General features: G+C 40.8%; 1 protein-coding gene across 2 annotated transcripts; it reads right to left on the bottom strand.

Moving 5' to 3' along the window:
- Window positions 1-3,819: 3,819 nt before the first annotated feature.
- Window positions 3,820-14,002, bottom strand: GHITM (growth hormone inducible transmembrane protein). Of its 2 annotated transcripts, none has more exons than XM_063405998.1 (9): window positions 13,852-14,002; window positions 12,296-12,455; window positions 10,875-10,974; window positions 10,533-10,644; window positions 9,135-9,276; window positions 7,983-8,091; window positions 6,696-6,884; window positions 5,982-6,153; window positions 3,820-5,064 (listed from the first exon to the last, which is right to left on the bottom strand). In XM_063405998.1, exons 2-9 carry the CDS (start codon window positions 12,422-12,424, stop codon window positions 4,977-4,979), a joined length of 1,041 nt encoding a protein of 346 aa, XP_063262068.1. In that variant the 5' UTR covers window positions 12,425-12,455; window positions 13,852-14,002; the 3' UTR covers window positions 3,820-4,976. The 2 variants fall into 2 exon arrangements, with proteins under 2 accessions (XP_063262068.1, XP_063262069.1); XM_063405999.1 differs by lacking the exon at window positions 13,852-14,002 and adding an exon at window positions 13,546-13,569.
- Between the last annotated feature and the right edge of the window lie 10,877 nt (window positions 14,003-24,879).

The following is a 24,879-nucleotide window of genomic DNA, read 5'->3' as shown; positions in this document are numbered from 1 at the left end:
TCACGAATTGGCCTTGTTCGGGGCTTAGTTTTTATACACTTTATTCCGCCTCTGGCAAAAATTTCCTCATAGTCCTTTTGTTTCCAAGCTAGTTATTTGAATTCATAGTTGTCTCTGGCTTAGCTGAAAAGAGTCTCTCCTCTGCTGCAAGGTGTCAATTTCTAGTTTCCCGCGAGTGAATGGACACCAAAGTTTATGAATGGTAAAAGTTCCTCTCCGGAGATGTTGATGATGATGGTTCTCGATGGTGGTGTTCCCATGGGGATGACGGATGGCTGAAGACAATGGTCTGACGACTCTGTCATCCGGGGAGGGGAAGACTGATTGCTTATCTTAATGTGTCCTTTTCTGATGCCAAAGAGAAGGCCAGGGTTTCCCCTAAATCCTTTGTCTCCTTTCTAAATGTAAATTCCAGGGTGCTGCCTGCTTCTGTCTCAGCGAATTTTCAAGGCAGACTGAAATTTAAGACTATATTCCCATATAACATTTATACAGTGGTTTTTATAATTTCTAACATGCCATAACCCATAAGAACACAAATTAACATCCCATACTTTTCACACCTTAGTACTCAAATATAATTTGTAATAATATGTGGAATTTTGTTTTCTTATATTGTCTTGGGTGGGAGGAGGAATCTGATCAGTGGCTCTTCCTCCTACAAGTTTTCTTCAGAAGTCCTGAGGGATGTAGTGTTACAAGACATGCAACTTGTGTCTGGTTTTGCAGTTGAGTTTTTTAAACCTGTGGCATCATTTTTTAAAGAAAAGATGATGATACATGATGACATATTGCATAGCTTAGGAGGAAAAAAGTGATCTTCGTCTCTGAATGGAGCATTGCTACAGTCAGGAATAGTGGGGGCAATAGATGTGCAATGTCTCGTGTCCAGTCCAGGTGGGATGATGCAGTGATTTTAGACTTGCATGCAGTAAAGAGGAAGACCTGTGACTCCAAGGTTGTTACCTTAATACAAATATCTACCGACCCCACTATTATCATGCCTCTGCTACCTCACCATTGCAGTGGTGCTGAGTTGGTGTCTAGGGAGAAGTCTGGTACTCCCATAGATACCCAGACCACTGTGCAATTTATAAAAAGGTAAAGTTAGTATTTTTCATGAGAGTTATGTTTAATCCTGGATTTTCCAGCTAAAATTTTAATTAATTTTTTTCTGTGATAGTGGTTAGAAGCTTTTTGTTTTCTTCCCTAACCCGCTTTAATTTTCTGTTGACCAACATTACAAGATTGTGATGTCATGCTTTTTCTTTAACTGTGATAATTAAAAAACCAGCTTCAGTAGTTTTTGGTGTTCTTCACTAGCAAGAATACAAAATGTAGTTATGTAATACATAATGTATTACAAGGTTGCTCATTCACACAAAGAAAAACAAACACCACTACAATGCAGTTAAGATTCAGCTCCTCTGCACAAGCTCATGAAACAAATGCCTTACAGCAGTATTAAAGATTTGTTCAGAAGCTTAATGATGTCTGCAGGAACACACCAAGTGGTGTCAAAACTGAATGAAGGAATTAGCAGAGATGTTATTTTCTGGACCTAGTCCTATTTATCACCAGCAAAGGAGAGGTGGTTAGATCTGAAAGCCATCACTCTCAGACACGTTGGGTTTGTGTTTCTGTGGTCTCAGTTCTGTGTGGTATTTGGTAAAACGGGGTGTGTGAATGCTGGGCTAGAGGCCAGTGTCACACCTTGTGCCAGGAGGTGACATGCCTTGGCAGCAGCTGCCCCTCCCGCGCCAGGTGATGGGTCTGAACAGCTGTCCCCACCCTCCACTGCCACAGACTGATGGATTATTTCCTGTGTTGCAAGAGCCTGCCTCACTTTCCCCTCTTGCTTTCTTAACCATGGCTAAAGGTCACTGAGATGGTTGCATTCTGAACTAAAATTCCAGTTCTTACTTAAATACTATGCTGAGGGGTTAATTCAAATGCATTTCCCTTTTTTATTTCCAGATGGTCTATTTCAAAATTTGAAGTGAACTTATGGCAACAGTTTCTACATTCCAAGTTTGCTATAAACTGAAGTTCAAGGAAAATTATGCTGTATTCTTGCATTATTTCCCAATATTGAAGAGTTAAAAAAAAGTTCTGCTCTTTAATGACAGCAGGAGTAGGAATAATCTTTGTCTAGGGACCAATTCAAGTTACATAAAGACACCAGGCATGCCCTGTTACAGTGTTATAGGTGAACTATTATAAAGTTTTAATGAAGGTAAGTGTATATTACCTGACAGCTTTCAGCAGCATTACAGGTAGGGCGAGCTGGATGAAAATTGCAAAGCTAATTACATTAAATAATTTCATTAGGTGAGATTTAAATTTCATGTTGCATTCTGCTATGCACACTTAAAATACGTGTGTCAGTTGGATCTGGTCTTCTTAATTATACTATCTGATGGTGAAGAACACTCTTAGGAAAATAATTGCTTTATATTCTTGATAAAATTGACGTAAATTATTAAACATTATGTAGCTGTTTATTTAGATCATGATTTAAAAGGAGAATTACTGGAAACATAATGAAAATCTGTACAAACCAGCTATAATCAGTAGCAAAGGTCAGAATTTAATTAAATTGTGGACTAAACACGTTTATGTCTTTAATGCCCTTTGGCACTCATACTGAGAAATTACTGTAGAACGTGGGGAATTTTTAGCCGAATGTGGGGAATTTTTAGCCAAATTAAATTTACGTATCAATGAGTCATGCCTGGACCTGCAAAAAATCCCAGATTTGGATTTTATGATCGTAAGTAGGTCTGCCAGGTGTCACTGTCACTAGTGCTGGCTTTAGATTTTCATCTTCCATCAAATCAGAGACGTCTTAATTAAGATGTATCTTAGGTTTTGACTCAAGACTTCAAATGTAAAGGAACAACTCAATTTTTTTTTCCTTTTTTTTGGAGCCCAACACTAGGAATGTACTGCTAGTGCTGTAACCTCATCGACAGAAGCCAAGTCACACCTTTCCACAAGACTGAGCAAAAGTGATGCTCTTGTTTCTTCAGGCACTATTTCTCAAAAGGTTATGAGATTTCCTGTTGGTCTCACTTTCCATGCAAACACCTCCTTTAAGCAGTGTGTTGCTTTCTACACCTCACTATTCCAAAAAGTTCAGAACCCCTCCCTTGGTTCATAGTCAACCTTGAAAACCTCAGCCTCAGAATCTAGATAAAACATCTTTTCTTTTGTAAGAAGCATGAATGTCAGAATTTTAAGACAGCTCCCCATACATTTCAGATTTTGAGGACAAGCACACTGCTGTGTTCCACTACAATAAAAGTATGAGGAAATTAAGGGTATCAAATTGCTTAAAAAGATAAAGCCTCTGAACAGGCTACTTACTGATCCAAAGATTTCTTCCTTCTAAGAACTACAGATGTCCCTCCAGCTGTAACAGTGCCAGGAACTACTGTGCCTTACAATCTTTGGGCACAAAGGAGCTGCAACAAGGTTCTTCAGAATCCACTCTTTCTTCGCTCTGTTTGAAGAGTCAAAAATACTACAGTGTGTGACAGACATAAAAGCAGCACTGGCTGCAACAAGTGGCCAACAGGTAACACCAACAGAACCATTTCAAGTGTAGCCAGTATCTTCCAACTGGGAAACACCCCCAAAAAGGTGCTACCCAGTGAAACTGAGAACCATCTTTGCAGATTCTTTTACAGAGGAATATATACTCTCTTACAAAGGAAATTGTAACCATAACCCAAAAAAATATTTATAGCACTCTTCACCAAGCTTAGTGCAAGGGTACTAAAATATTTCTGTTGACACGAGGAAGAGTGAGAGTAGTCAATTTGTGAGGCTAGAATTTTATTGTTTATAGGTCAATACAGAAACATAACATATTTACCAGAAACTGAAAATATGAGCTGCTGACATTAGGTCAAAATTTTCATGGCCCAAGAACTTCCCTTTTATTTCAAGATATATCAATAGAATCCAGAAAATACAAATTTCTTACTGTTAAATCAATTTCACTGTTAGGGAACATTTCTTTTAGACCAAGTTTAACATATCAATTTGGAGAAGAGTTAAACAGACTAAAGCACACGACAGTATGGCAAATTTATGGTCCTGGGACTTACAGCATGCCACCCTCAATTCCCAGTTTCTGTGCCAGTTGTACCAACTTCCAAGAGATGATCACTAGGAGCTCTTCTGGACAGACCTTCATCTGCAGTTCAGGAATTCAGCCACCAGAAGAAAGACAGCTATATTGCCACTCAACAGTTTTATAAATCTATTATCAAAAATAAACTAGCTATTATAGCCAGTCAACATTAAAGCAAGGAATTCTCACGTGTACTTCCAGAAGGAGACTGAAGTTCATATGGGACAAATGCTGCATCGTTCCCACATCTTGTCTCCTTTACGTTTTTTGGTCAGCTAACCTGTCAAATCCTGCTTAGACAACTGCTTAAACTATTCTGAAATTTCTGCCCAGGTCAAAGTCATGATTGCATTTAGGGCCATATGCAATTTTTTCAGTTCTTCTGAAGATGTAACTAAAACAAAATTTATGAAATGTAACTGAAAATTGATGCATCTAAGCAGCATTTCATGAAGTAGCTTGTACCCCTATCTGCCTATGGGATACCAGTTCAAAAATTACTTCCTTTATACTATGCAACAACAGTAAAAATAAAAAAGAAAGTAAGAGTTGAACTGCCACCTAACTCCTTAAAAAGCAGGTAGGACTATTTTATTCATATATTAAAAATAATTTACTTTCTCAAAATAATGTGCAATTAGAAGCAGTTCAGACCATTTTAAACACAGAGCTGGAAAGTGTTTGAAGAAAAACTAAGACTGAATCACATTGCACTGAACCAATATGCTGAAATGCTTTAGAATTCTCACTTGGAGCATTGCTGCTTTAACCATGAATGTTTATTTAATATGTGCACTAGGTAGGCTGTCAGACAGTTGCAAAGGTGAGTCTCTGTTTACTTTCTCCTGCTGCTTCCACCACCTGCCAGCATGGTGGCCACCCGAATGAAGATGTTCAGTGTATCGGTGTAGATCCCCAGGCATCTAGGACACAAGAGATCACAGTTACTGCTGTTGAACAGACACAGTTATTTGGTGTTTCACACCATTACATTTCCTTTTAAGAGCCTGCATGAGCTATCTTTACAAAACCCAGCTATGACTGTCCTCAGTGCTTTGTATGTCACAGAACACCTGTATTTTGTTCTACCACCTCTGCCAGCAAAAGGTATTTATAGAAATCCTGACAGACAGTATACTACTCTCATATAGGAGAGTAGTATAGTAAGTATATATATTAATAATATATATTATTAATTATTAATTAATAATTAATATATATTAATAATATATATTCCTTTTATACTGAATTTTGATCTGTTTATCTCCAAGATTTTTCAAGAAGCTTAGTATTACTACACTTTAATTAGAATAAAACAGAACCAAGGAGGTAAGAATTCACCTAGGATTAGACACGCATTTACAAGAAAGTTACTTGTTAGTCAGACTTGGTCTTTACTGAAGAGTCAATCCTTCCCTCCCTATCACAACATTGCTGCTTTTTTATTTAGTGCAAAGACTAATAAATATTAAATGACTACAGGAAGATTAACTTTTTTTCTCTCAACTGATACTGACAGTTATTTTCAGAAAGCAGCTATAAATTCTGCCAGCAAGGCTTTAGAAAACAAAAATATGTTTTAGAATGTATTGCTGGAGGCATGTGACACCACACACTCAATTCTATTTCTCACAATTATCAAAATTATTTCAGTTTTAACTTCAGTAGTTATTTTCTCTCTGCTGTTTTTAAACCCTGTGATTCTTCACATTTAACAGCAATACACTTTTTATTTTTTTTAGCAACAAACAAAGGGCTATTTTTAAAGCATACCTCAATCTAACTTGAGGCCAATTCTCCCCAGACACTGTGCCCAGCTGTGGTAGCAGGGGACACTTACGCATTGATGGGGTCGTATTTGACCACTCCGTAGACGGGCAGGGTTTCAGCCCGTTTGATCACCAGCTGTGTATCATAGAGCAGGAACATGCTGAACAGCACCAGGCCACCATACACCGCCACCGAATACAGGCCGGCGCCAAAAGCAGAGGTGGGAGGCAAGAACATGGATCCTGGAGGGAACGTACAGCAGTGTGAAAGGTAACTGTGGGGATTGCTACTCTGACTTAGATCCAACTCCAGTCACTGGAGCACACATGTTTTCAGTAAGCTTCAGTTCTCAGTTTGTGGTGCGTGTTTGATACCAAGACCTTTAGTTTTTACACAACTTGATCCATTTATTTTGAACACCCCATGTAACTGTGCATTTTTCTTCAAGTGAAAGTACCTCTGACTACAACACACTAAAACACATGAAGAAAAACGAGTGGATCAAGAACTAAGATCACATCTACTGCCTTCCCTACTCACTGGCAACATCTAAAATACAAGGCACCCCTCTCTGCCCCTCAGACTAACATCTGCCAGAATCATAATTTCACATTGTTTCAAGAACAAATACAAACAGAATACTTTCTGATGTGCTGGAGTTGCAAGGGCTATATTTAAAGCAAATCTTCACTGGGCAGACAAGCCTGCAACTAACTGTAAGCTGTACCCTAGTAACCTAAGTTTATAGCCTACTTTGTATGACAGTATTGAAACAGTGTCTCACCGATTGAAGAAGCAATAACAAAGCCTAGGCCTATGCCAAGCGGTGCTCCCATGTTGAGGAATTTTTCACTCGGAGCGCACATGGCCACAGTTGAGAGCCCGCCAACGATTCCAGCAGTGTACCAGGCAGCTCTGATCAGCAGAGGACCTCCAAGAAAGGCCAGAGGAGCCACCACTGCACCCATAACACCTAAGCAAAGCAAAACAGAACACACGTAAGACTTGGAACTCCACATGTAAAAACACTTGATTTTTTCATCTCCAGTCAGATGGCATGGCTCAAACTAATCCACGCATGACAAATCACCAATGCACTTGATTGTGCGCTTATCTAGAAGGGAGCGCAATAAATTAGCAGCTTTAAATTCCATGATGTACTTTTATTTATCACTAGAACACTTCAGGGAGCTCATCTTGGGGAAAAAAAGACTAACAGAAGTCAACACACTGACTGGTTCATAACAGAGCTGGTAAGAAGAGATATTTAGCATGGACTAATCAACTACATAATAGCATCAGGAGCATTCAACACTGAATAGCAGGACAGATCTCTGATACAACAATTAGTTAGGCAAGTAAGTCATATTTTTGCTAGAGGCTTGTAGGAAATGTGTATCTAGCCCATTAATATCTCATTAGGTTGGTTCACTTAATAACAATCATTACAATAAACATAATTTCTTCTTGGCAGACATGTTAGCTCTGGAGAACCAAATACGATTCCAGTGCCCAACATCCACATTTTTTTCTGAACAACAAATTACTTCTGGCAAAACAGATTTGAAAAATGAGAGCTATTGTTATTTGAAGTAGGCATCATTAGTGAGAAATTGATCTGTACTCACAGCTTAAATACTTGATGGCCACACATCTCAGAAGTAAACTAATACTGAAATCTTTTTTTTTCTGGTCAGGTTTTCAAATACCTCCTATCCTGCACAGCTAAAGTTAGTGTAGATAAGAGCACTTACAGAAGTGGTAGTGTTAGAAAGCAGTCCCAAAACCAAAGCCACCAGAAAACCATCTAGTTCTAGTCAATGTGGAGTATACATACCTCAAGTTTAACTTGAGCATGACTTTTAGAAGATTACAAAAATCACTAGAGTTCTGTTAAGGACACTTAGGACATCTCCCCCTGACCTTCAGGAGTTCTTGCTGATCTCTGAAAAATCTCAACTCCCCTATAGCAGTATATAAAAATTTACTTTAAAGCTGGAGTTTTGTTAAAGTAAGCACCTGGTCACACTGAAGCACAGACATCTCTTCAACAAACACTAAAACCACATACCTGAATGCAGCATCCATGCTGCATGTTTAGCCACTGGATTATATTCATAGGATATGGTCCTGACCAACATTCCAGCACCAATCATGGCTGCAAAAGTTGCACCAATTGCCTGAAGAAACAACATTACAGAGCTCAAGTTAGCATACGGATATATGGTCTCTGTTCTAATCTCCTTATCTAAAAGTCAACACTGATTGTGAAAACAGCAAACTAATTCACAACTGGAGTATTCATCCGTTTTACTCCTGGTAAGGTTACAGTCAAACCTTTGCAGGTTTTAGCTTGCAGTAATTTTCATTTATTTTCACTCAGTTTTCTAGAAATCTAAATTTAATGGTCAAGTTGGCAACTCTCTTGGCTGTGTAAACTAAGAAAACGAAAACCCATGGTTCTGCCCCTCACTTTCAGGAAGGTACCTGAAATGTGTTAGCCTTCCTTCTTTTCCTGCACATTTCTCCACCCAAAACCAACACCTAGTTTACAGGCTTTTGCTATCAATGATTTTTTAACCTCAGTGCCTCTGCTTACTCATGGCTCCCAGCAGAATCATTCAACATCTACCAAACTGGTCCGAAGTGCACAACTTTTATCACCAACGATGTTTTATTGAATTCATCTCCCCAAGTTATGTAGGTGTTGGCATTTAACTGCCATTGTTTCACTCCACTCAACACACTGAATATGTACTAAGCCTACCAATGTTCTTTCACCCTTGGCAAACAGGAGACAGCTTTCAAAGTGCTACACAGGAAAGCACAGGGAGGAGTAAGAATGCACAGGGACCTCAGTTTCTATTTACAGACAGCAACAGAAACTGGTGAATTAGCTTTAGGTAGCTATTTCTAAGATGTTCTTTGGATATGTGCAGCTGGTAAGGATAGCATAGCCTTTTTTTTTGGCTTGTGTAGTTTGTCTTTGACAAACCATCAAAGCAGTATAGAAAAAACATGTTAGAATTTGACTAGAATCACTAAATCTTACATCACAAAATATCAGGATACCTGAATAGTCTTTATGGATAAGGACACTAATGTAGGTCAAGTTTTGCCTTACTTTCCACCAAGTACTTTACATTTCTCATTTCTTTTTAGTATCAACCATCATTTGGGAGCATTTCTCCACAAATACTTTTATTTTTAAAATGAAGCTTACCAGCCAGGAGCCCTTTGTCATGAGGTTCATGAGTGCAGGAGATCTGCTCACTGCTGCAGCAGACAGAGCTGTCATGCCAATGCTGCCCGCAAAGTACATGTACGTAGACTGAATTCTGTCCTTCACATACTGTGGCCAAATACTGAAAAATAAGCAGTCATACAGAGCTGTTACCAGATTCAGAATGGAGAGCAGCTAAAAACACAACCAAGCTGTTAAGTGCATTCATAGCCATGGACACAAGGGAAGTTTCATAATAGTGATGTGGTCTAGCAACTTCTGCCATTGAGTTTACTTTACAATGGGGACTGAACTTGTCAATCTTGTTGATTTAATCTAATCAGTTAACTCAGTAGAAACACTGAAAGTTACAAATAATGCTGAATATAATTCAATTCTGAGCAGGAAGTGTGCACAGAAAACAGCAATAAATGCTTTTAACTACAGAAGAAATAAGAGAACAGTGTGTGTCTATAACAAACTGGTTTCAGGTTAAAGGTCTGCAGAACGTGAACAGGCACTAAGCAGCCTGCTGAACAGCTCAAAAATTGCTGAGTCACAGTGCACGTGGTTATCTGACACCACAGGACAGGAACGTCCTTCTGAGAGCTCTAACAATAGCAACAGACGAGACACAAGTGAGTTTCTGCAGTGTCACTTGCTCACGCTACAGCCAAGAAAACTTCCCCTGTTAACACCAAATTTAAACACAGTGCACACATTTTTTGCCAATTCACTCTTTTGACCTGTTATTCAAGGCTTGTGCAGAAAAAAATTAGACATAGCTTTATCTGTGACAAGCTTCTCATAGACACAAAGAACACACGTTCAGTACAGATACAGACTGCCACTTCCAAATATGAATGCAAAATGAAGCAAAATGTTCCCAACACACATTTCTCCCAAGCCCCTGCTTATTACTACCCATCTTTTAAGTCTAACTATACACTTTTGCCACTGCCAGGGTTTTTTTTGACCAAGAAGCCATTCACCAGTTTTAAGGACACATTTATTAGATCAAAGCTTATGCCAGATACGGTGTTTAATGGAGACTTTTTTAACAGCTGTATTAAAGTTTAATGAACAGTCTCATAAAAACACCAGGGAAACAGGTCTTAGCAAGAAGACCACACTTCCTAAGTTACGTGGAGCACACCTCATAAGACAAGTTTATATACTCTTCGTATTAGATTTAGCAAAACAAACTCACTCAGGTTACTACCCATTTAAGGCTGAATAATTCTAATTCTACTTTAAAAACCTGCAGAGACAAAGGTGGGGGTTTGCCCTTCAGATCTCAGAACAGCATAAGCTGAGTGTACACTGGTGGTAGCAGCTGAAGAAGGGACAGATAAAGAAGAGGTTTGCTTCAGTGAAGAAGTAAACCATCTTACTTACGCAGCCTTTTCGATAGCTCCAATCTCACTGGACATGCCCATTCCATAGTAGCACAGGGCTCCCAGGCCAACAGCAGCCCCTCCAGCAACAATGAACTTCCCCAGGCGATCAGCTGGGTACAGAAATAAGAAACACACACTCTCATTAATGCTTTCTCTTGGACAGTTAACAACATCCTCGTGTGAATTTTGATGCATCTGCAATAGCTGCTCCATTTTAACCCTCTTTCTTAAAGCTTCACCTAATTTCAAGTCCAGTTTCAATAGAGACAAACGTATTTCTTCAAAGAAGTTTTAAGTTAAGGTTCAAAGATTCTCAGAATTTAAAGCAGAGCTCCCCTACCTTTAAGTGCAGTTTCTGCAGATGGCTCAAATGCTGCTTCTTTCAATTCCTGGCCAAGTTTTCCACGCCTTGCACCCGTTCTTACTCTGGTGGCGTAACTCTGTTAGATTCAGAAATAACATAAGAAGTATTAAATGAAATAAAATAGAAGATAGTCTTATCAACTTACTTGCTACTAAAAATTGTTAATCAATTGCTTATTAATCTGTGCTTACCTTCATACATACAAAGCAACTGTACTCAAGGAAAATAAGTGAACAATAAAATTTAGGAACCTTTGTGAAAAACATTCCCTTATTCTAGAAGTATAGAACCAATGCAGTGAATTCCAGAAGCTGGAAATCTCAGACTGCATTTCTTCTACTCTAGTCCCACTGTACTAAACACTACCAAAAGACTCTTTGTTAAATATAGAGTAACACAATTGTTACTTTTTTGTTTTGTAAAAATGTGTTTTGCTTTGTAAGCTAAATCATTCTTCAAGCAAACACTTCAATGTAAAAAAAATTCTTGCACAATACTTATATTTAAAGCTGGAAAAGCAGCACGAATTTTTTGCTTTTCAAGTCTAACCTTGATTTATTTATAGAACAAACCTTGAATGAAGACCTAGAAACGCAAGATTTTTAAGGTTGACAAGCTGCTACAAGTAACTCTAGTATGCTGCTCTTAGTAAGTCGCAAGAGCAACACAGAATGCACTCATAATTAAGTTCAGAAACAACTTTTGAAGTTTTCTGACCATTTTTACAAGAATTTTAAAATTAAAATTTAAAAGTCTAGGACTCACATCATGCTGTGAGTTTGTTTCAATATTAAAATACAAAACCTACAAGCATTGCTCTCATCAGCCATTAGAGCACTACAATTCAAGGGGTTTACAGAGCCCTTCAGTTTAGTTGTGTTTGGCAGCTAATGAAATCCAGCCCAATGCTAGAAAACACACACACACACACAAACCCTACCATGTACCTACAAACTTAGAATGCTTCAGAGGTGAAGAATTTGCCACTAGCACTTTCATCAAGATGACAGAAAAGCAACAACAACCCCTAACAGTTGTGAGCTGCAGGTCTGCGACATCCTCTCTCCATGAAGAATAAACAGTGTCTCAGGATAATGACAGCCTGGTTTTTAAAAATGTTGGTTAGGTCTGTGATTGTCCTTCCATAGCTCAGAAATTGCTTTATCCTACACTACAGCTCTGAACACATATTGGGACTAAAATAATGGAAAAGAAAGTGTTTAATGTTATATTTAAGACTCTAACTTGGGAGACAGGACAAGAATTTCTGTTCCTCTCACCTTAATTAGTAAGGCCTGTCCATCCCTAACTACCTCTTTAACTACCTTTCTTTAGGCAACACACTCAGCCCTTTAAAATATGTGCAGTCAGGGCCACGGGAAAGAGAATTTCCTTACCTGGCTAGGCTGCCACAGCCTGTATGCTTTTATACTGGAGCTCCTCAAGGCTGGGGAAGCCTGGGTGATGGTGGGGCGGATGGCCTGGCACGGCAGTGCCCTCAGGCACACCAGCCTGGCAGCCAGCATGGTTGTTGAGATAACTTAACACGCTGTGTTCCTGCAAATGCACAAGAAAATGTATTTTGCTGTTTTGTTACACAGGTTTTGGACAAGGTACACTTACTACTAATTCTCAACTACAACAAAAGTAATGAAAAAACCCATCCAAAGAAAATCTGTAGTAAAAATAGTATTATCACTGAAGTACTGTAGTAGGAGATAAAACCTTCTTAAATGCACAGTTTAACCTTGCCTGAGCTGTATTTGTCTACCAGTTCCATCAGATACTTCTCTCTCACAATTTACTTAAAAACAGGAGCAGATACCACTTTTCATACGGATAAATTAAATCAACACCTTTTACATACTTATGTTGGAGTTACTTTGGCAACTAACCTTCATTTTGAGACACAACACTGCATGACTACTCTGCTCTCCAAATTTACTTAAAACTCCATGTAAGCATAAACCCAAATGAGCAAACAGCATAATATATATAGTGGAAAACACTCAGGGAGAGATGTTAAGCCATCCTTTAAAGAATTGGTTAGCTTTATGGGCACAGCATTCAGTCAAGGTCACAGCCCAGAACAGAGGTTCAGGTGCAATTCTGCCCAGAAAACAGTGGGTTCCACTCACGGGTAACCCAACAGCACCAGCAGAAGCTGCCTGTGTGTTCTGCTGGCAGAAGGAGAAGTGCCAGCTCACTGCCACGGATGGTGCACATCGTACAAAAACCCCAAGGCTTGGAGTCACTGTAACGTACTTTAGTTACAATTAACACAACCTCCGGTATCACGGAACACCCGGGACTTTTTTCAAATGACCGGTCATACCTTACCAGTGCGCAGTGATCAATATAAGCTAAGAGTATTCTAAGGAAAGGCAGGTTTAAACATGCACGCACAGCACTGGACAGCTCGCATTAATCACAGAGGAGTGACACAGAATATAACAATGCTGCTGACAGAAAGTCACTTTGCTCTGCGGCGCAGTTATGAAACGCTACTTTGGTAACGCCATGTATTTTATGGGGTACATCCCGGTTGTGCCACTAACGCAGCTCTCCCACGGGGATGACACGGTCTACAGGAACTGCCAGGGCCAACTCGGTGATTTTAACTTTCCTTTTTGGAACTGGTACTTACAGCAAGGTAACTTCAAGCACTTTATCAAGAGCAAAGAGGGCAGAGAGCTAAAAACAGAACAGCATTCCCACATATAGACCTGCAGCAGCGTAACGCAGCGCTGGGGAGCCACTGCCGCACCACAGCGCGCAGAAACCCCTCCCAGCACCGGCAGGGCGGCGGCCGGCGCCCGACTCAGCACGAGCAGGGCCCGTCCCTCTCCCGCTTCCGGCCCACGCCCGGCCGCGGTCTCAACTCAGCTCAACCCGGCCCACGCCCGGCCCCGGTCTCAACTCAGCTCAACCCGGCCCAACCCCTGCCCCGCACCTGCCCCGGCCCCGCGCGGTCCCCGCCGCCTCCTGCGCGCTCGGCCCCGCTCCGCCGCCGCTGCAGGCCCGGCCCCGGCAGCGGAAGTGACGCCGGCCGCCCCGCGCGGCCCCGCGACTGGCTCGCGCCCGCCACGTGACCCCCGGGCCCGCGGGCGCCATTGGCCGGCGGGGCGGTGACGCGCGCGCGGCCGCCATCTATGGCCGGGGCAGCGATGGTTCTGGAAGCGTGCGGGGGAGCGCGCCGGCAGGGGCCGCGCCCGCGGCCGCGCCCGCGGCCGCGCCCGGTCCGCCAGCACAGATGAGCGTAGTGGGAGTGCAGCGGTGCAGTGCCTGCCCAGCGCACGGCCTGTGCCGCTGTGCTGTTCGCTGCCTGTGAATTTCAGGCCTGTCCTTCCCAGAAAGCTCAGACCTTTGCGTCTCCTCCCCTTACAGCACAGCGCTCCGGAGGCGGGAGGTGAATCTCCCCCTCTGAACCCCATTGGAGTTACACTTCTCTTCCTTGTGGATACACTACATGCTTTAAGGCTGGTGCTCACATGCCAGATGAGCACAAACCCCAGCGTTGTGTATATAAATTACAAAAATGGGTGTTGCCAGCTCTAATCCCAGCCTTGCAGGAGTGCTCCACAGCCCCTCCCAGGGCTGAACATTTTGTTTTGGGCTAAACTATTTCTCTACTGGCAGCTTCCTTCCAGCCTCACTCCAAATGCAGCCCTGAGAATTTTTCCAGCTTTAACTCTAATCCTAAACTGAGCCTTAGGAAGGACAGGGCAGCACTTGCCTGGACTATCAAATCCTTTAATTGATACTAAATTTTGCTGTGGGAGTCCCTTCCCAGCTCCACTCCAGCCACAGCTCTCCAGTTTCTTTCAATCTTAACACTACATATGGCAATGGTTCTTCACTGCCAAGTAAAACAGACTGTGAAGAGTCTTGAGCAGGATCAAAGACAAATATAATAAAAAAGATGCGTTGAATATAGAAATAAGTCCAGAAATAGAGTTACAGATACACTTTTGAGAACAGTGAGATTAGCCTTTCTTTATCTCAGAGCCTCCTTGTTTAAACTATAAGAAAGGAAATACTGTGACCTGCTAGATCACAAAATGAAAGCCAAGACAGATCAGATATGGACGAGGTCTGAAAGTGCACCAGCATGTAAGATCTTGAGAAGGAATTTGAATTTAGAAGAATGAAGCAGAAGAATACATGCCAGACAGGTGGAAATTCCATCAGAGGAGGCCAGACCTACTGGGGTTTGAGATCTGATTCTTACTTACTCTGACACTTGTTTGCTTTCTGTTGGAGTAAGTGAAAATCCAGAGGTTTGGTGTCTATAGTACTGAGGTCTCCTACAACACAAGAAAAAAAAAAGTCAGTTTCAGGCCATGAATATGTTGTTTATTTAGAACCTTGTAGTGTTATTTCAGAGTTTGTAACACTCTATAATTGTTAGGTACTAAAGGATTCATTATAATAATTAATATTTAAGAATTTAATTAAGTTATTAATAGTAATAATTTATGCAAGGAATCAAACTTACCTCTTTTACTACAGCATATAATCATGTAAAGAACTCTCCTGAGACTTTCAAATAAGATACTCACCTCAGCTTTTCCCCAAACTGTTTCTTAAATAGGTAATTTTGTCAGAAATCTACACAGGGCCCGCCCTGCAGCAAACTCAGCTGTAGAAGCCTTCTCACAGAAATCTGCCTGCTGAGAGATGCTCCTTTCCTCTGCGATGGTGAACACCTGTAAATGCTCTAGCTGGCCAAATCCGCATGTGAGGGGGCAGCAGCAGCGGCCTCCGATGTGCTGAGGAGTTTCTGAGGGGGAAGCAGCGGGTTGGATCCTGTCTGGGGGTGCCCCTGCACCTCTCTCTGGGGCAGGGAGGCGATGGTTCGGTCCCTGTGCCAGTCCTGCAGAGCTGCAGAGCTGCGCTTGGAGCTGCTGCCGACACGGGCAGGGATAACAGCAGGACAGAGTCTTGGCGGGGAGACGGCAGCCAAATAAATGCTCACATAAAAACTGGCTTTTACACTCCAGAGCCCGGCTCCTTCACGGGGCCGTGTTCAAATGCTGTGCTGTGCGTGCACCGCTGACCCGGTGCCGTTCAGCGCCTTTGCCAAGGCACGGGCACAGCGGAGCGCTCGGGTTTGCGGGGTACGGGACTCGGGACCAGGGGCTGTGCTGCCGGCCAGGGGAACGCACCTCGGCCGGCCCGAGAACGGGGCGAACAGGAACGCAACAGGAAAATACAGCAAAAGGACGTGCAAACCCTGCACCCGGGGAGGGGCAGCCGCGTCCCCCAGCACAGGCTGGGGCTCTCCAGAGCAGAGCAGAAAGATGCAGCCACACTGGAGAGTCCGCAGGGGCGACTGGCTGAGAAAGGTGGGGCTGCTCCACCGGAGAGAGCGCTTGGACACTTCATCAGTAAAAATAGTTGATGGCAGGGAGCAAAGGAGCCAGACTCTTCTCAGCGATTGCTGGTGACAGTAGGGAATGGACCTAAACTGAAATATAAGGTGTGGGGTTTTTTTTGGTTTTTTTTTTTTTTTTTTTTTTTAGGTAAGAATTTTTTAGTGATTTTTTTTTTCCTTTTTACTGTAAGAGTGGCTGAACAGTGGGACAGGTTGCGCAGAGCATTGTGGAATCCTTCCTGAGAGATTTTCAAAAGCTGTCTGGACACAGTCCTGAGCAACCTGCTTATGCAGGAGGGTTGGCCTAGATCATCTCCAGAGGTCCCTGCCAGCATCAGCTATTCTGTGAGTCTATGAAGTATTGATGAATCCTGGAGGATCTGAAGCACTTACGGCTGTTTTTTTGAGACTGATATGCTCCAATAAGAGGTGTTTGGAAAACAGTAAAGAGTTGTAAAAAAAGCTATTTTCAAAGCAACAAAAATAATAGTAATAAAATAGAACCCCATGAAGATACTGTTTTTTGAAAATAGCAGAACAATTCCCCAGTAATCAAAACTATAAACAGGAAAACTTGTACTGAAAATTTTTACTTGTATATAAACATTTCTTGCAATTTTTTCCCAATAATCCATGTTTTCAACGTGTTATGCATGTGTTGGAAATCTTGTAAGACTGGAAATCTTACATTTCTCCAGACAAGATCAAATACAGTTTGATATTAGAGGGTTAATTTCTAATTAGAAATTCTGCAAGATCAGAAAATGCCATTATGAGGGGATTTGAGTATCCTGAGGGAAGTGTGAAGTCAGGCTCCAAACCCTGCCTCTCTTCCAGGCAGGAGGCAGGTGAGGAGCAGCCCTTCTTCACCTGCTTCCCAACAGTGATGTTCCCAGAAATGGCTGATGCCAGGGCTCAAGGGATGGTGACCCCCCAACCACCACGCCCAAGGGGAAAGATCATCTCACCGACTGCAAAAGAGATTTGTGCAAGCTCTGCTGCCCCAGTCCTGTAGGAAAAACATCATGTGTGTTCAAAAAGCCTGTTCTTAGAGATAAATAGTTTCTGAAGGGATTTTGTTGCCTTGCCCTGAAAGTGAGGATCACGGGTAATGCCATCATCATCCAGGAGACACCACGGGGTGTATTTTCAACCATGCACCCTGCCTTGCCAGCCACCTGCGTTGGGACAGCAAAACCACACTTACAGATAACCCTCTGCAATCCTGGAAAGCCGCGGGAGCCACAACAAGTCCATTATTGTGCTAATAAATAGGGTCAATGTCAACTTTGAAGATTAGGCTTTTAACTTGGCAGCTCTGGCACCCTCCTGCAAGAAAAAAAATCTCAGTCATTCACATGGCTGTGTTGATCAGCAGGAAATAAATAAATCTGTGCTTAGCACCGTTTCTCCTTAGGGTAAACTGTGTCATTGAAGTTTTCAAATTAGAGCTGAAAAAAAGTATTTTGAAGGTTTTCTGGCTATGCTGACTCCAGCACTCCACATATCTCTCCCAGCAGATTACAGGAGACTTTTGAACTTAATCTGTTCCTGATATTCATGTGACAAATCAATATTCATTAAGCACCATAATCTTGCTTTATATTAGATATCATTAAACACTGCTGTGTGGAGGTAATATGGGGAGACAGTACTGATGACTTTCTTAAAGCCTGGCAAGAAAAAAAATGCCATTAAATAGAGTATTACTTAACCATGGAAGAATAAGTCCTTCCATGCAGGAATTTGTGCAGCAAGAGCAGTCTGGGATGTGCCAGAAGTGAAGCAGTGTCCATATTTTCTGCAGGTATGATAATTTTCAGGGTCTTGGATTATTTGGCCAGATCTCAAAACATCTCAATTACACAGCAGCCTCATTTCACTGGTACTGAACTGTGCTGGCTCTGAGGTGTCTTCCCTTCTTTCTGTTATGAATTTTTCACCTTGCTCATTTTAAAAAGCATTGCACTGAAATTTGAACTGCAGCTTGTATATTTTGAGGGCTTTCATATATATTTATGTTAAGCAAAAGTAATTCCAGTCCAGAATTGGAGAAAAGTTTTCTGCTTTAAAGAATTTCATGTGTTTTATCTGTTGCTAAAATAAAATCCATCATGGCAGGTACTTCTGGTGTCAAATAGTGTCTTCTGGGCTGTTTAAGGGACAGCCCAGAAGACACTGTTTAAGCTGGATGTTTCGTGTGTAAAAATTCTGTTTTGACCACAAGAAATATATCCTTTAATTACCATAGACATTAAATAAATATATAAATATATATATACATTTATATTAAAAAAATCATTTAACAGTGGAAAACAAACAACATATCTATTTGCAATCTCTGCAACAACTGAAAAATCAAACAATACATCCCAAAGAATAAAAATAGCAACTCTTTTCAATGTGTATTTTTATACTGCTAGGGTGTTCTGCTGTTGTCAGTCCTTTTCATGACAAACAGTGCTCTGAGCACTCATAAAAGTTTGCTTTGCAAGCACTCTGCAATCTTCAAATTTACAACAGAAAAACTCTTTCAGGCAGAATGTGTGGAAGCCTGTGTGCCTGGTAGCTTTGTGGGAGAAACAGGTTCTGTTGAGGGTTTTTTCAGTCAATATAATGTTTTCCTTCTTGGGCATGCTAAAGAAAGGAGCATCGTATCAGGCTGTGTTGATAAAGAAGCTCATGTTCTTCAAAGCCCTAAGGGGCATGAAAAGTCTAAACATCCAGATCTGCTGAAAAATTCCTGCATGCAGTTTTTTGATCATTCATATTTAGGCCATGTTTTTAAAAATTACTTTGTTTTTCTATTTTCTGAGAGGAAACATCACCCAGCTTGTATCGAACATTTTTTGTGGGTTTGATTCGTGTCAATAATCCTGATGAAGTTGTGCCCCTAATCTGCATCTGCTCCCTCAGGGAAGAGGCACAGCTCCCTTTGCCTTATCAGCAGTACCCCTTGTTTGGCCTGGCACCTCCATTTCCTCTTACTCGGTGTCTTTCCCCAGCATGTCCCCACCTGGCCTTTTGTCATCTCTTGGGATGTTCCCTTGGCCTCCCCTTGGTCACAATTCCAACACTCTTCTGTCTGCTTCCAAACCTGCCATGTTTTATCCTTGCTTTCTCCCTGTCCTCCATCAGTCCCTTCCCCTTCTGCACTGTCCCCCCTTTCCCACAGCAGCTGGGATTCATTCTGGCCCTGACAGTTTGTAGCAAATTAAACAAATTGAGTTTTTTTCCCTGTCAAATGTTAATGCTAAACTTTATCAACTACTAAAATAAACTTCCAAAATCAGAAGCTTGATATCAAGACCTGTCTTTTCCATTAATTCTATATTTTGTTTCTCATGTGTAAAATGGGGGCTGGAGCATGCATTTCTATTCCCAGATTTAGCCAAGGCTACAGTACAGGAAGGTAAATAAACTTGGATGTCAAATCACCAGTTCAGTAAATCACTTAAGCTTGTGAGTAACTATGTGAGTAACACTCTCGTATTAGAGTAGAGGCTCAGAACTTGTTTCTTTAGTTACTCAGGAGAAAAACTTTTGTTTCTGAAGTGTTCAGAGATAAATGAAGTTGAGTGCTTTGGTGAACAAGGACCTGACATTGTTTGGTTATAAATGAATACATGAGATAGAACATTTTTTTCACTCAAGATTCTATTTGAATAAATTGTACATAAAAAACATTTCTTTTTCCTGAAACCTGTCTTTGAAGCTATACCATGAATTATTTATTTACATCATGGTAAATAAGACAATAAAAAACACTAAAACAGTTTAAAATATCTTTCAATCAAAGGGTGAAATCTACATTTACAGCCTGAGACCTCTCAACCTCCAAGAAATTGCTATTAATTTTGTTTAAATACAGCAAATACTCATTTTCCTAAGTGCCTGTGAACTCTACGCTGCAGCAAAAAATGACCCAGGGCATTGTCTGAAATTGCTGTTTGTGCTTTCTAATTACTCTTAACATGCAGAGCACTGTTCTTCTGCAACTTCCTGAAAAAAACCTATTTGAAATTCAGTAAGCTTTGATTTAAAGTGATTGGTTTCCACCTGGATCAAGTGAAATTTTCTACTTGCAAAGTTTATTAGTACATTAAAAGATGCAAATTAATTCATAATTCTTTCAGCTCATTCTCTTGGGAACAATTATACAAGGAAATTATTAATGTACAAGAAAACAACAGCTAAAAGTCTCAAAGGGCAACAGAGGTGTGGAATATATGAAAACATTTAAACCTAGCTAATAGCAGAACTCAGTTATAATAATAACAGTTCATAAACCAATTTTAATTTTTCTTTATTTGTAACCTGATAGCAGCCACATGGTGCAGACAAGAAATTAAAGGCTGGCCAAAGGGGTTTGCAGTCAAAGGCCCTGTTCTCAATGAAGAGCTGAGGGAACACAGTGTGAAGTCTGAACTTGTGCTACCAGGGTTTGCAAGGGTCCTGGGCAGAGGTGAGGTGTCAGTGAGCTCACTGTGCCCCTGACTGTGCCCACAGCATCCCGTGGGGATTGCAGAGCAGGCTGTCATTTCAGCCTCGGTGCTCTGATAAACAAGCCCAGTACTTTCCAGCTGGATAATGAAACCCCCAGGGATCCAGGGAACATCTGATGAAAAAAGAGCAAACAGACTCACTTTTCAGGCCTCTTTGATCCACCTATGTTTTCTCCTTTTATATACGGTGTTAAACAACTCAGCTACTTTCCATTTTTCTTTTCATAATTTATCCAGAATGCTTTTAATATTACATATCTGATGAAGATTGCAAATCTTTTTACAATCAGAGTCGTAGCACAGTCTTATCACCAGGACACCTGAAGTGACTCTGGGCTATCTGCTTCCACTCGCTGACTTATGGCTGTCAATGAAGAGACTGAGAGGGAGACACACGCTCTCAAAATACTGTGAAACAAGCACCACTACTGAGAGAAATTTGTCCTAAAGAACTTGCCCTTTTATAACTTTAAGCAGAGCTATATAAACATAATACACACAGATCAAACCTCTGCTGATGTAGTTTAATACGCTAGGACAAGACAAACAGAGGCGTCACATGAAATGAGAACAAGGTTACCTTATGGAGATGCAGGGGTAAAATAACTTGTGTTAGACTTGCTCACACTTTCTCTACAGACTCCAAATGGTACTTTTTGCAAATGAAAAATGTCTACATTTGAAAAAATACGATACTCTACAAATATTTTCTCTCCTTTTTCAGAATAGCATAAGAACTGAAATAATAAAAATCTAAATAACATGGATTGACAAACTAAAATCCTTAAGAAGAGTGGACACAGTACTGTTGTACATACACATTGCCCAGGCAAAAATCCAGGTTCTAAATACAGCAATATTTATAGAATTTTCTAGTGACAGTGGGCCACTTCCAAAACACCCTCCCTCAAAAAGATTCCCAGATTCCAAAAGAAAGATTTTGTTTTGATGATGCATATAAAGGAAAAGCTAAGTTTCTACATGTTAAAAAATGGAAGTGTTGAAAATGCTGGCCAAATTCCTGTTTTGTCTTGCTTTTGCAGTTGCATGACTAGATTAATGTATTTCCTTTTGCCAAATGAAAATAAGCTTCCAGGGAACAATTCTATCTCACAATTCAGCTAAAACTACTGAGAGAAATCACTGATTATTACCCATCTAATGCCATCATTCTGTATATTTAGAAGAACATATGGACTCAGTGGAAAAATAATTAATGTAACACCCATGTGCAACTCAAATTGCACTAGCCTCTTTTAGCTCCTTTGTTCTAAGCTGGTTTCTGCTAGAGACTGAAATCCCCACGAACTGACAGAGAAAGAGGTATCAAAGAATCAGAAAAACATTTCTGAGTGAGAATATTGACAAGAGGATATTATGGTTAAACAAATTTCAAATGAAAATTCAATTATTTTAAAATGGAGACCCATTTTTTTTTTCTTGAGGCCGGAAGAATAACAGTTATTTTTAATGTCTTGTTTGGTTTTTGCCCTTAAAACAAAACAAAACAAAAACAAAGCCACAATATAGAAAACTCAAGACAAAGGATAATGTCCTATGAAGAGGTCTGTGATATGCAGGGGGCAATAAGAGAGTGAGGATAGAGCAGGATTTTTATAAGCAAAATTTTCATCCTCTAAGACTTTGCTTCAGGCTGTGAATTGTGAAAGAAGCTGATGGCATCAGTTTGATTCTGAAGGGTCAAGTACCTAGATGAGAAAGCTGTGATTTAACTTAACTTGGGATGGCATTTCTGTAATTTTAAGGACAAAATGGACAGAGATATTCCATGTCACCACTTAAGTGATTTCTTGTAAGGCTAGCACCAAGGTTCAGTGGCTGAGATCCCTCAGCTGGTGCCTCTGTGATATGTCTTTGGCAGCAAACCAACAATGTCAGCCTAGCATAAATATAAATGCCAGATCCATTTTTTCCCTTTGAAGTGCACAGTCCTAAAGGATCAGGGCAAAGCCCTGGAGAAAACAATATTCAAGTTAAATATCATCATTGTTCTCAAGAAATTACTTTAGTAGCTGTTCTAATTAATCATGGTCATTCCCTATCTATATAGGGACAGAGAGAAGAAGTGTCACATAAGGACAGTCTTTCAGAAGGAGTTTTTCCCCTTTAGACACAAGCACAGAGGATTGACTTAACATACAAACTCACAAGGCTGCAGAAAAAAACGGTGAGAGCTCCTCTAAATATCAGGCTCTGGTTTGGTTACTGTGTTTTTGAGATTTGGCCCTTAGCATTGCAGTCATTCAGAAACTTGCTGCTCTGATTGGTACCAAAGCAAAACCTGTGATATAAATGTGTGAAACTATGAGACACTGAAAGATGTCACAGTGGAAATGCAGCGATGCCTCATTGATCCAGCAAATTCACTTAGGCCACTGAGGTGTTCCCATCCCTGTTATCAGAGCATTGCTCATCTACCAGAGGTGGCCAAGTGAGACATACCTCAGGTGGTGCAGTTTCCTTCCAAGTAACAAGAAAGCAAATGAAGTGAAATTTTGAAACTCAGCATGAAAAATAATTTCTTCTTTCAAATGGATATTGTTTAAGCTGGAATGAGCAATAAGAATGTGTGGTGACCAAGTGCCATAGAAATACCTTGGTTTAGTTTTAAAGATATTTATGGGAAGATTTACTTATTGCTAAATGATGGAGAACAGTTACAATCTGTTATAGCTGATTTACTACTACATAAGTGAAAATGTGCTAAGAGCAGCACACTTGTTAAATTAAAGCTCACTTAATGATTACACAGCACTTGGGAATAACATCTAGTTAAAGAGTAAGCAGTAATGGATGTTTTCTATAGAATCATTCCTTTTGGGAAAATAAGACAACCAAAACCCTTTACATTTTTGCTTGTAACTAAAAGATACAAAATACCAGAAAGAAGACAAGGAAGGATTTCATCTTTTAGTGAATACTGGAGAACTTTATTAGAGCTACCATGAGGAGGTTACTGGCTCTTACTCTCCACCCTATTACAGTGGCTTGCACTGAAGTCAGTACTATTATCTTGCTGCATCACTCTACAACAGACTGAAAGAAATCAGATAAAATCCTGGACTGGATACTACCTATTATCTACTCCCTTTGTCATTTTTTTCTTGTCACCATAGTATCTGAAAAGGTGATTATTAAATCACTAGTAATAACAAAATCCCAAGACTCAAAGAAAAGCTAGTATTTTCCTCTTTATGGGAGTGACAATTTTAGCTGAGTCAAGGCTATTCTTTGGGTAGGGAGTAACCTTGTCCTGGTTTAACCCCAGGCAGCAGCCAAGCCCCACACAGCTGCTCTCTCCCTACTGCAATGGCAGGACTGGGGAAACAATCAGATGGGTAAAAGCTGGAAAACTCAGGGATTCCAATATAGGCAATTTAATAGGGAAAGTAAAAGCCATGGAAGCAAGGAAAGAAAAAACATGGAATTAGTTTAACACTTCCCATGGGCAAGCAGATAATTAGCTATCCCTGAGGAAGCAGGACTCCATCACACCCAGCAGTTACTTGGGAAGTCAAACACCATAATTCCAAATATCCCTCCATTCCTCCTTCCTCCCTCTACTTTAAATACTGAGCATGACACCAACCCAATCATTCAGAAGTGTGAATGTGGCTGTACCCTCATCTACCTCCTTTCCCAAGATGGTACCTCTTCAACAAAATGTGACCTTTTAACATCGATTACTTTTGCAAAAGAATTTAATTAAAAGAAAAAAAAAGTTGGGTATTATTTTTGTCACTATCTTCTTACAGAGGAGCTTTATAAAAGCATTGCTTCTGTAGTTCAGGGACCATGTTGTGGCCATCCCATGCAGCAGCAGGAGGGGCTGGCTATGGTTCAAAGCTCAGTCCTCTGTGGATGGCTTGGCTAGAACCTGCTGGAGGACAGCTTGGTGCTAAGGGGAGGACAGGCACAGCTTAGCGGCCATCAACCCTCCATGTGCTAAGATGAGATGAAAATACTGATTGCTGGGGAGCTTCTTGCACGCTGTCCTTGGGTGTGGCAGAACAGCTCCACAGCAGAGACACTGTGGAGAATTGGGGTGAGTCTCCACTGTGGATGAAACTCCAGGTAG

The sequence above is a fragment of the Prinia subflava genome, chromosome 9, assembly GCF_021018805.1.
Source record: "Prinia subflava isolate CZ2003 ecotype Zambia chromosome 9, Cam_Psub_1.2, whole genome shotgun sequence".
Classification (NCBI taxonomy): domain Eukaryota; kingdom Metazoa; phylum Chordata; class Aves; order Passeriformes; family Cisticolidae; genus Prinia; species Prinia subflava.
The sequence above is the reverse complement of the archived record's forward strand: the minus strand, read 5'-3'. Positions and strand labels throughout refer to the sequence as shown.

Excerpts from the sequence above, each read along its gene's own strand:
- GHITM (XM_063405998.1), bottom strand. The coding sequence starts at position 12,424 with ATGCTGGCTGCCAGGCTGGTGTGCCTGAGGGCACTGCCGTGCCAGGCC. Across the intron at positions 10,975-12,295 it reads GGCTGTGGCAGCCTAGCCAG|AGTTACGCCACCAGAGTAAG; the intron begins GTAAGGAAATTC and ends TGAATCTAACAG. Across the intron at positions 9,277-10,532 it reads GGAGCTATCGAAAAGGCTGC|TATTTGGCCACAGTATGTGA; the intron begins GTAAGTAAGATG and ends CTTATTTTTCAG.